The sequence below is a fragment of the Mauremys reevesii genome, linkage group 1 (genome assembly GCF_016161935.1).
Source record: "Mauremys reevesii isolate NIE-2019 linkage group 1, ASM1616193v1, whole genome shotgun sequence".
Lineage (NCBI taxonomy): Eukaryota > Metazoa > Chordata > Testudines > Geoemydidae > Mauremys > Mauremys reevesii.
The window spans coordinates 201,534,591-201,546,727 of record NC_052623.1 but is presented as its reverse complement, the minus strand read 5'-3'; the positions used below and the strand labels follow the sequence as shown (position 1 = coordinate 201,546,727).

General features: G+C 42.4%; 1 protein-coding gene across 2 annotated transcripts in view; it reads left to right on the top strand.

Annotated features, from left to right (window-relative positions):
- ADGRG7 (adhesion G protein-coupled receptor G7) overlaps positions 1 to 12,137 on the top strand; it is a 39,837-nt gene that overhangs the window by 25,732 nt on the left and 1,968 nt on the right. For both annotated transcript variants that reach the window (XM_039496865.1, XM_039496871.1), the window contains exons 10-14: positions 2,712 to 2,824; positions 4,741 to 5,069; positions 6,181 to 6,262; positions 7,434 to 7,595; positions 9,167 to 9,323. In XM_039496865.1, the coding sequence (XP_039352799.1) occupies positions 2,712 to 2,824; positions 4,741 to 5,069; positions 6,181 to 6,262; positions 7,434 to 7,595; positions 9,167 to 9,323 (843 nt within the window). The remainder of the gene's footprint in view (positions 1 to 2,711; positions 2,825 to 4,740; positions 5,070 to 6,180; positions 6,263 to 7,433; positions 7,596 to 9,166; positions 9,324 to 12,137) is intronic.

Sequence of the window (12,137 nt, the reverse complement as noted above, 5' to 3'; positions counted from 1 at the left end):
AAAGAATAACCTGCCATAAGGGAAATTTCTTCCTAACCACTTTTAGTTAAGTATCAGAGGGGTAGCCGTGTTAGTCCGGATCTGTAAAAGCAGCAAAGAGTCCTGTGGCACCTTATAGACTAACAGACGTATTGGAGCATGAGCTTTCGTAGGTGAATACCCACTTCGTCGGATGCATCCGATGTGGGTATTCACCCACAAAAGTTCATGCTGTAATACAGGGGTAGGCAACCTATGGCACATGTGCCAAAGGCGGCACACGAGCTGATTGTCAGTGTCACTCACACTGCCCGGGTCCTGGCCACTGGTCTGGGGGACTCTGCATTTTAATTTAATTTTAAATTAAGCTTCTTAAACATTTTAGAAACCTTATTTACTTTACATACAACAATAGTTTAGTTATATATTATAGACTTATAGAAAGAGACCATCTAAAATGTTAAATGTATTACTGGCACGCAAAACCTTAAATTAGAGTGAATAAATGAAGACTCGGCACACCACTTCTGAAAGGTTGCCGACCTCTGCGCTAATATGTCTGTTAGTCTATAAGGTGCCACAGGACTCTTTGCTGTTTTTACACTTTTAGTTAGAGGCTGGATTATGTCCTGAGGCATGAAGGTTTATATCCCTTCTAAAAAATAAAATAAAAATCCAACTTTATAGAACTGAATTTTCTCATTACCCATATAAACGTCTAACCCTTTGGGGGAAGTCTACTAAGCTCTTAGCTTCGGTTATATCTAGTATTAATGAGTTCAATAGATTGATATTTTTTTTTGTGGGAAAAATATTTTATTCATTTTAAATTTGTTGCCTCTTAGTTTCATTGAATGTCCCTTTGTTTTAATAACCAGAGAGTAATTAGGAATTAATGGCTTCTCTGTGTCATTCATTATTCTGTATATCTCTGTCATATCTTCTCTAAACAAAAGAGTTCCAGGGTGAAATCCTGGCCTCATGGAAGTCAATAATGGGAGTTTTGCGATCAGCTTTCAACAGGGCCAGGATTTTACCCCTAATCTTTTTAATCTTTCTTCATAGGCAAGTCTTTCCATGCCTCTAATAATTTTCATCACCCATCACTCAATTGCCTTTATGTACTATATCCTTTCTGAGATAAGATGACCAGAAATTAAAACCGTTTTGCCCTTAAGGGTGTAACTTTAAATTATATAATGGCATTATAATATTTTCAATGTTGTCTGTACCCAGGGGGGTACAGGGGCAATTGCCCAGAGGCCTGGGTGATTTAAAAGGACCCAGGGGCCCCCGGCAGCACAGCGGGGCTAAGCAGGCTTCCTGCCCACCCTTGCTCCATGCCGTGGCTGCTCCCGGAAGCAGCCAGCATGTCTCTGCAGCCCCTGGAGAGGAGGTCTCTGTGCAATGCTCCTGCTCCGAGTACCAGCTCCATGGCTCCCATTGCTGGAGGGGTGGTGCCTGCAGGCAGCGGTGTGCGGAGACCCTCTTGACCCCCCGCCTATGAGCCACTGCCAGAGGGGAGAGCTGGTACCTTTTGGGAGCCCCCCAAAGTAAGCACTGACCCCCTGACCCTCTCCTTCACCCCAACCCATTGCCCCAGCCTTGAGCCCACACCATGCACCCCCCCGCACCCAAACTCCCTCTCAAAGCCCAACCCCACACCCAAACTCCTTTCCAGAGCCTGTCCCCTCTCCCTCACCCAAACTCCCTCCCAGAGCCCACACCCTGCACTCCCTCCTGCACCCAGTCTCCCTCCCAGAGCCCGTCCCCTCTCCCTCACCCAAACTCCCTCACAGATCTCACACCCCACACCTCCTCCCACACCCAAACTCCCTCCCAGAGCCTGCATCCCGCACCCTCTCCTGCACTCCAACCCTCTGCCCCAGCTTGGTGAAAGTGAGTGAGGATGGGGGACAGCGAGCGATGGAAGGATGGGGGATGGAGTGAGCAGGGGGCAGGGCCTCACAGAAGGGGTGGGATGGGGTGTGGTCTCAGGGAAGGGGCAGGACAGGGACGGGCAAAGGTGTTTGGGTTGCGCGATTAGATTGTTGGCAACCCTACCAGGTGGGCATGTGGAAGCCCTGGCTGTACCAGAAGAGCACGCCCAGCAGTGCAGCCAGCAGCTTGCTGGGCACCAGTCAGCACAGGCATAGCACTACCCAAATGTCAGGCAGACCGTGTCCACACGGGCGCAGCTTGTGTATGCGTGGGGACCCATTGACTGTTCTGCCCTGGGGTCCGGAACTGCTGTCGGCAGGCCTGTCTGAAGCAGATATTATATATGCTAACATTTTGTTTGCTGCTTTTACTGTAACCATACAGAGGACAGGTTTTGATTTGCTGTCCATAATATTGCCCAGATTTCCCCCCCTACAGGTCACAATTAATTTAGAATCCAGAATTGTATATTAGTAATTCAAATTATTCAAATAAGTAATTCAAGGTATATTACATTTCTTAACAATGAATTTCATCTGCCATTGTGTTATACATTCACTTAGCATTGTTAGGTCCCTCTGAAGTTCCTGAAAAACTTCTCCAGTTTTGATTAATTTTGTGTGACCTGCAAATGTTGGCAGTGGCTAGTAGTAGCCATAACATTAAAAAACCACTATTATTCCCATGTGCAATCATCCACATACATTTTAGAGAGAAAATTATTTCCCCCACAATATGCACACCCAACTAGCTGAATAACTTATTTATAATCAATAAAAAATATTTTCTAGAGCTTCAGGATCAATTACAAATACGCCAAACCTCTAGAGATTCTCTCAAACATTGGTACTGGAGTCTCCATTGTTGGTCTGGTTATTACCATTCTGTTTCAAATTCTCACCAGGTAAGAGAAAAGACATAAAATAGTCATTATCTGCAAAAATATTGTTATGCTTATTTAACATTATGCCACTCTGAATATGGCCTGAAAAAAGTGAGTGAAGTCACTTTATAATATAGATGGATACTCTTAATACCTTACTATTGCACAGTATCAACAATATGTTAAATATGTTGTAAGACTAAGGACGGTGCGGCTCCAGGCCCCAGCACGCCAAGCGCATGCCTGGGGCTGCAAGCCACTGGGGGCGCTTTGCCGGTCGCCGTGAGGGCGGCAGGCAGGTTGCCTTCGGCAGCTTGCCTGCAGAGGGTCCGCTGGTCCCGTGGCTTCGGTGGACCTCCCGCAGGAGGGAGGTCCGCTGAAGCTGCAGGACCAGCGGATCCTCCGCAGGCAAGCCGACAAAGGCAACCTGCCTGCCATGCTTGGGGTGGCAAAATGCCTAGAGCCGCCCCTGACTAAGGACCAGTATTGTCTAGCGGTTAGAGCAACGGACTGGAAGTCATGAGACTTGGGTTGTCCTCTCTGTGTCACTCTCTTGCTGTGTGATCTTCAGCAAATCACGTAACCTTTCTCTGCTGTGGTTTCCTTTTTTAAAATATGAGGATAACAATGCAGTAAAATTAATTACAAAAAGTCATTATGACAACTTATATCTGAAAATACTTTAGATTCAAAGAGAAGTGGCACCACAGAGTTCTGAAGAGTATCTCACAGCCCAATCTGTGAGGTACTGAGCCCTTCCTATGAGATACTGAGTACTACCAACCCACTTTGACTAACAAAAATTTACCCTAAGGTCCCAATCCTTCAAAGGGATCCACAGAAGCAGGCTCTGTCAGTAGGAGTCCATTTGGATTCTATGTAGCTTTGACTAATTTTACTTAATTATTTTGAAGACAATCAAAAGTAACAAATGACATTTCATTGTATAGACAATCGTATGATAGATACAGAGACTGATGCAGGATAGAAATTTATATTAGGAAAGATGGTTCTACGGGATTAAAAAGACTGAGAGACAATGCTAGAAGCTGCTGGTTTTAAGGTATTATTGCATGCAGGATATTTTCAAAACTTTAGTCTTAACACTCCAGTCCATACAGGCCAAATTCTGAAGTCCTTACTCAATGCAAAACTCTCATTGGCTTCCCTAGAATTTTTGCCTGATTAAAGACTAAGTAAAGACCTCAGGTTTTGACCCAGTGTGTTTTGATACATGATGGAATGATGTATTTTGCTCTAAATGTGCAACGGCTTCTATAAAACTCCCCTGAGACATCAATGTATTAGTTAATATCATGTGATCTTTTCTCAGGCAATAGCAACTCCAACTCGCATAATGGCAGCTATCTTAGCTTAATGACAAAGTCTGTTTCTAGGAGTTGTTCTGATCTTGCTTACACTAGTGTAGTTCAGGTGTAATTCCACCAAAGTTAATGGAGTTATACCCATGCCAGGAAGGAGAGAGTTTTTCACATGCATTTATAAAATATGTTGATGTGCCCAGCTCCTTGGACCTCTAAAAGTGTTTAGAAATATTTCTGTTACACTGTTTTCTCCCTCTTACACTGAAACTAACCAGCTTGGAAAGCAGCAGAAAAGTAAGGAAATGTGTCCCAAATATTGTAGTAAGGGCCCAGTCCTGCAAGGTGTTGAGTGCCCACAGTTCTCACTGAAGTCAAGGTGAATTTGATAGGTGTGAAAATAAAAGTCATGTAGAACGCTTTGCCAAATGTTCATTGTCTTTTTTTGGCTTTGTAAATCTCAGTCAATCCAAGGTTTGTATTAAAAAAAGGTTGCACGCCCCCAGCTGACTTCTAACATGTTAAGAGATGCAGGAAAGGGGGAAATGTATCATAATTTCTTTTCTTGCTTTGCTACTTTTTTCTCAAATATGTATGGTGCTTACCAACCAATAGGAAAACACGAAAATTCTCAGTTACCTGGATGTTGGTGAATCTCTGCACATCAATGCTGATTTTCAACATCATCTTCATCTCTGGAATTGACAACCCAAATGCCAAGAATAATGTTGCTGTTTCCACCACCAACACCTTACTGGACTCAGACCGGGTAGATCCTCCTGAAAATGCCAGGTGTACGGCTGTGGCTGTCTTGCTGCACTATTTCTTGTTGGCAACATTTATGTGGACAGCGGTCAATTCTGCACATTTGTACTTATTGCTGCTTAAAACCCTGAGGCCCATTCCTGGACACTTCACTTTATTCATGTCAATAATTGGATGGGGTAAGAATTAGAGTCTCATATGCAGAGGGCTTTTCAAAATGTAAGTAGTGCATTCAGTGTAAGCTTTAAACATATTAACCCAATAGACAGAAAATGAAATACAGTCAGTTTTTTTGGTCAGCAATGTGGTTTAACAGGTAGCCTACAGTTTTATGTCCTTTTACTGATTCACCTGCAGTTTACTAGCTCAGTCTGCTGTCACTGCATTAATATGGAGATCAGTAGAATTATAGGATAAACATGGCATGTTCATTGTCACAGCAACTCCCATCTGCTGCATGCAACAAGAATTTTGGCAATAGTTAAGGGCTTCAAGAATATTTTATCACCTGAAACAAAATTGTTTCTGATAAATCATTCCATACTTGGAGGCAAATTCTGCCCTTGGAAGAGTATGTGAGATTCCCCTTGATTTCAATAGGAGCCATTCATCCATCCAAAAGCAAAAATTGGCTTGTATTATTTATTATGTACTACTTCTTAATAAACATTTAGCACATCTTCAGAGCATAGCAATAAGCAGCAATGCTGCAAGATTAAGGGGAACTACTGGGAGAACTGAGGGAGGCAGCGGGTACCCACTGAATAAGACAGGAGTCTCTGGGACTCAGCTTCATTCAGTACAGTATTTTAATAGTGTGCATGAATATCTTAGTTGTCTTTGCCTCACTGAGTATGCAGCTGATGTGGGATACAGTTTTCTCGTGGCATCTACTAAATAGTTCTAGACTGTGAAAAGGGGCTAAGATTGCACAGTTGCTGTAAGAGAGCCAGCTGCAGCGCAGCAGAGGAGTTTGCTTTGCTGCCAGGATGTGGGGAGCCTCTAGAAGGCATGCTCAGGAACTGATGCTCCACAGGTAAACTCAGTAAGGTTTGGCCCTGAGCTTCCCATAGATAACTTCCCTACTCAATCCCAAATCCTGCCTTTTCCTCAAGGCCACTATTGCCCCTTAACTGAGTGCAGGACAGATAGAAAATGGGCCTTAACAAGCCTTGAGGGTTTTAGCAGGTAAGTTTCCCCCTTATTTGGGTATTTCTGCAGAAGGGGGTGATCTAGACCTGGGTAATTAAACAAATACACTACTGATCTCTCTCTCTCCATGTCTATTAGGAGTGCCTGCTGTAGTGGTTGCTATAACACTTGGAGCTACCTATAGAAAGGGCAAGCAATTAAACTACCGACAGGAAGAGTTGTAAGTAAATGAATGATTACACCACTTGTTTTATTGTATCTTTAATGCGCAGTAGCATTAATGCTACCCTGGATTTACTATGGTAGTAACTTTAACTAATTAATGAATCCAGTCCTGAACCTCTTAGTCCTTACCTAAGCAAAACTTCTGTTAAACTCAGCTGGAGTTTTGCCTAAGTAAGGACTTCATGCTTTGGTCCTTTGTTCACAAATGCTGATTAAGGCACTGGCCAAAATTTGCCTTGAATGCTCATGCACAACTCATTGACTTCAGTGGCAACTGGTGCATGCTCTCAGGCCCTTTGAAATTCAGACCACTTATTTAGGTGCCTAAATAGGGATTTAAGTGCTTAAATTTAGGCATGTACATTTTAAAATGTTGGCCTACATCACTAATATCCACAATTACCCTATATTATTTGGTACCTGCTTTCTCTATGACTGCAGCCACACCATAACAGGCTGTCTTATTAAAATATACTGGGCTGGGCACGGTCTGGAGTTGGCTCTAGTGGACCGTAAATATGTAATCAGGTAGATTCTTTCAAGTGAGATGTAAAAACAAAACCCTTTCCACCTGGACCATTAAATATCCCATGGTGCTTTTCTCAGGATTTAGGGAGTATTAATATTCTTATCTGAGATTGTTAAACAAAAACACAACTGTTACACTGTAACCTCATCCTCCCTTCCTTGGTCTCACTTATCTGTTTCAGCTGCTGCCCCTTTCATCTTGCCATGAACATAGATTGTAAACTTTCTGGGGCAGGGGCTGTCTTTATACAACATGTATGTACAATCCCAAGTACAACGGGGCTCTCTGATCCTTGATTGAGGGTTTTGAGGCTTTATTCTAATACAGACATAATAATAATAATTAATAATAAACTCCCATGTCCTGGTCAGATTCCAGTTTGTATAATTACATTCTATCTCCCCCAAATTCTCCTGTGCAGTTTCAGTTTGCTAACATATTCTTCACTTCTCCTGGAGAGAAAAAAAATAGTTTTATTAGTGCTGAATGTCTACAGTGCCCCATTTCACTAGTGGGTGAGTGATGTCTATAAAGTCCTCTGGGATCTTTCAGGGCGAAAGGTGGTGTATTATGTTATGGTTATGCATTCTGAATATGTCTGCCAAATCTGCTGAAATGGTCTCTCTTTATGTTTAAGTTGCTGGCTTGCAGTCCGGGATGACAAAGGGGAAGTGAGCATAAAAAAGCCCATGATAGGGGCATTCCTTTTGGTAGTGGCAGTCATCCTTCTGTTTAACATTATCATCTTTGTCAAGATCACTGTCTTAGTTATGTGGAAGGAGGACACAAATCTGACAAGGTGAGGGGGTGGAAGAGAACTCAGAGCATTTAGAATATTAATATATGTTTTCTCTCATATGACATGGACTCAAACGTTTGACAGAAGGCTCTTTCATTTAAAAATATATATTTTCAAAGAAACTAGAATATCACAGAGTGCAATAGCCCTCACAATCTCATTGACTTAACATAGTGGGCCAAATTCTGCTCTGTGTTACACTGGTACAAGCTGAGAGAAGACTTTGGCCCTGTCTCTCTTTTGGCAGCAGTAGACTTTGCCCTTGGAAAATCTGATTCTTGGTCTCAAGTGTTACCTGCTGTCTTTCATAATTGTTCTTTCCTTTTTAAAAAAAATGTTCACTGATGATTTTGAGCATGACTTTCCTCCTTTGCAGCCCTTTTCCTTCGATGTTCATGAGGCTGAAATGTTCAAACTTGGGTAGGGTGACCAGATGTCCCAATTTTATAGAGACAGTTCCAATTTTTGGGTCTTTTTCTTATATAGGCTCCTATTATCCCTCACCCCTGTCCCAATTTTTCACACTTGCTGTCTGGTCACCCTAAACTTGTGTTGCAAAAGTTAGGCACTTTAACATGTTTTGGGCCCAATTCTCTTCAAAGTGCACTGGGCCTGATCCAAAGGGAGCCATTTCATTGACTTCAGTGGGCTTTGGATCATCCTTTAAACTAGTTTTATATGAGTGTTATTTCACTGATCTCAATGGATTAATTCCTGATTTACATCAGTATAAGTGGGAAAAGAATCAAAGCCACTGTCACAGCCCATTGAGAATTATGGGTGCTTATCACCCCAGAAGTCAAAAATCAGGCCACTTATTTGGAAGTCTAAAAATGTCTGATTTTACATAGCCAGATTTCAGAATGTTGACTGTAATATATAATGCTGAATTTGGATGTCACTGTTATTCTCATGTCAAATGATGTTATATTGGAAAGTCAGATTCACAGTTACTAAAGGAGAATATGCATTTATGTCAGTTTGAAAGAGAACTGTTACTTTTATTTAACCTGGAAAAGTGTTGCCTTCAACAAATGTTTACACCATTGTTTTAATCCCCCCCCTATAATTTTTAGAGATGAATCAGAACCCAAAACACCCTGATAATGAAATATCCTCAGAGCTGAATCCAAACATCATGGGGGGGGTATCTCTATAATAGGTAGAACTTTGTGGAAATTTGAATCAAAATAAGAATTCTTCTAATTTAGTCCCATTTCTAATAGTTTTCAACAATAACAGTTTATTTTTTATTTTATGTTATTTCATTATTCCTTCCTGCTTTCTGCTGCATTGGCAGCTTTTTCTCTCTCTGTATCTAGTAAGGTAAAGTACCTCCAGCAGTAATTGTTCTGCTGCTATTCTTATTAGTGCTTCAGAGCAGTGTAGGGAGATATCCCTTTTGATCTGCTCAGTTGAATTCTCTCTGTTCTGGACACAGCCTAGATTGCTACTGAATAATCCTTAAATGCAGGATACTAAATAAAATGGTTGAATAAACCAAGACAATGCGTTGCTTTATCCGTACATTTTTTAACACTTGGGAATGTTACTTTTCCCCCCTCTTCTAGCAATAAAAAGAAATCATTCACAACGAAGATATTTGGCACTTTATCTGTAGCTGTAGTGCTTGGAATCACCTGGGTCCTGGGCTATATGATGCTAATAAATCAAGAGGAAACAAATTTTGTCTTCAGCATTTTGTTCTGCATTTTCAATGCCACCCAGGTACAGTATGTAGCTGTTTCAATACTGATGAATAAGACATTGAAAAAAATGCATCTCCTTTCCCTCCATAATCCAGTATCTTAGTAAACTGTTGGAATACCATGTTGCTTCATACAGAAATTCAGAATCTTTGTTTAAAAATGGCTGAGAGTTGACAAATATTATTCATAAAACTCTTCTGGTATTACTAGCTAATGTGCTATTTTATTCCATAGGACGTGTAAGGTCATCACTGAAAAGACTTGTCCATATGTAGTGGCTTCTCTCTGTACCAGACCATACAAAAAGGGATTGAGAGAGTGAATATTAGGAAAAACTTCATTAGCTGTGGAAATGTCAGCCAAGGGTTGGGGTTTGTCTTCATAGGAAGTTATACCAGTATAAGTAAGGCTAAGATTTAGTCATGGGTATTTTTAGTAAAAGTCATGGACAGGTCATGGGCAATAAACAAAAATTCATGGCCCCTGGCTTGTCTATGACTTTTACTATAAATATCCCTGATTAAATCTTAGCTGCTCCTGGGGTACTGATGCTCTGAGGGTCATGGGGGCCAGTGGCTGGCCCATGCTCTGGCAGTGGGGGCTGACTGCCCCTGGCCATCCGCTGCTCTGAGGCCCCTGGGGACCACTGCTCTGACAGCCTCCAGGGCGGCCCCCGGGACCGCTGTTGCTTCGGTGGCTCTTGGGGCCAGCCACACCAGCTGCTTCTGGTACGGAAGTCACGTAGGTCCCAGAAAATCACAGAATCCGTGACTTCCATGACAGACTCTCACCTTTAAGCATAAGGTATGTATGGTGTGTGAATTAAAATCACTATATTTATATTGGTATAATTCCTCATGTGGACACACTTATTCCAGTAAATTTCCCAGAGTACAAAAGTCCTTATTAACTATTTCATTCTTCATGGAAGAAAGGAGAGGAAGTTGTCACAGATATGCACAATTTACTATGAATTAAATCTCATTTTTGGTGCCACAAGTGAGATGGCGTTTAGGAGAAGCCACCACATTTTTTCCCTCAGTCAAGAAGGAGCTTATGACAGCCAGTATGTATTTAAGCCCCAGTGAGAGGGAGTCTAGCTCAAGGGACATGATCACAACTTGACCATCTGCACTATCTAGCATGAGCTATTTCTCTTTCTGATGACTCCCATGGGCTAGTCTTACTTTGTGGCCAGAGCTTGGAAGTTCCGCCATCCCTCCCCCCTGCCATCTGGCTCTTGAAAAGCACACAACAGTGCAGAAACTATTAATTAAAATTTCCCTCAGATGTTTAGATTCTAAGCATGAAAAAATTATTTGTTTCAGAATAATTAAAAATAAAACATCACATCCCTCTCCACTGGAGTTGAGTTCATTTTTAAACCATGCAGTCAACTGTCTAGCCCAAGAGTGGCCAACCTGTGGCTCTGGAGCCACATGCGGCTCTTCAGAAGTTAATATGTGGCTCCTTGTATAGGCACCGACTCCAGGGATGGAGCTACAGGTGCCAACTTTTACAATATGATGGGGGCTAATTTAGCTACCACGAGTCAGGAAAAAGATCTTGGAGTCATCATGGACAGTTCTCTGAAGATATCCATGCAGTGTGCAGAGGCGGTCAAAAAAGCAAACAGGATGTTAGGAATCATTAAAAAGGGGATAGAGAATATGACTGAGAATATATTATTGCCCTTATATAAATCCATGGTATACCCACATCTCGAATACTGTGTACAGATGTGGTCTCCTCACCTCAAAAAAGATATACTGGCACTAGAAAAGGTTCAGAAAAGGGCAACTAAAATGATTAGGGGTTTGGAGAGGGTCCCATCTGAGGAAAGATTAAAGAGGCTAGGACTCTTCAGCTTGGAAAAGAGGAGACTAAGAGGGGATATCATAGAGGTATATAAAATCATGAGTGATGTGGAGAAAGTGGATAAGGAAAAGTTATTTACTTATTCCCATAATACAAGAACTAGGGGTCACCAAATGAAATTAATAGGCAGCAAGTTTAAAACAAATAAAAGGAAGTTCTTCTTCATGCAGCGCACAGTCAACTTGTGGAACTCCTTACCTGAGGAGGTTGTGAAGGCTAGGACTATAACAGCATTTAAAAGAGAACTGGATACATTCATGAAGATTAAGTCCATTAATGGCTAATACCCAGGATGGGTAAGAATGGTGGCCCTAGCCTCTGTTTGTCAGAGGATGGAGATGGATGGCAGGAGAGAGATCACTTGATCATTGCCTGTTAGGTTCACTCCCTCTGGGGCACCTAGCATGGCCACTGTCGGTAGACAGATACTGGGCTAGATGGACCTTTGGTCTGACCTGGTACGGCCGTTCTTATGTTCTTATGTAATGTGCTGGGGGGTGCTCACTGCTCAACCCCTGGCTCTGCCATAGGCCCTGCCTCCACTCCCCTGAGCCTGCCATGCCCTCACTCCTTCCCCTCCCCCCCAGAGCCTCTTGCATTCCAGGAAACAGCTGATTGGGAGGTACAGGGAGGGAGGGGGAGGTGCTGATTGGCAGGGCTGCCAGTGGGTGGGAGGCGCTAGGAACTGTGGGGGGAAGGGACTACTGACATATTACGGTGGCTCTTTGGCAATGTACATTGGTAAATTCTGGCTCCCTCTCAGGCTCAGGTTGGCCACCCCTGGTCTAGCCCATCTGTTTCAATGGTTCTGCTCTCTGTGAGAGTAGTTTCCCTGAAAGCAACTATTGACTGTATGGCAAATAGATATTATATTATTATTATTTTATTATTTTATCATTTGTATTACAGTAGAGACTAGGGAAGCCAATCCTGAATCAGGGTCCCATTGTGATAG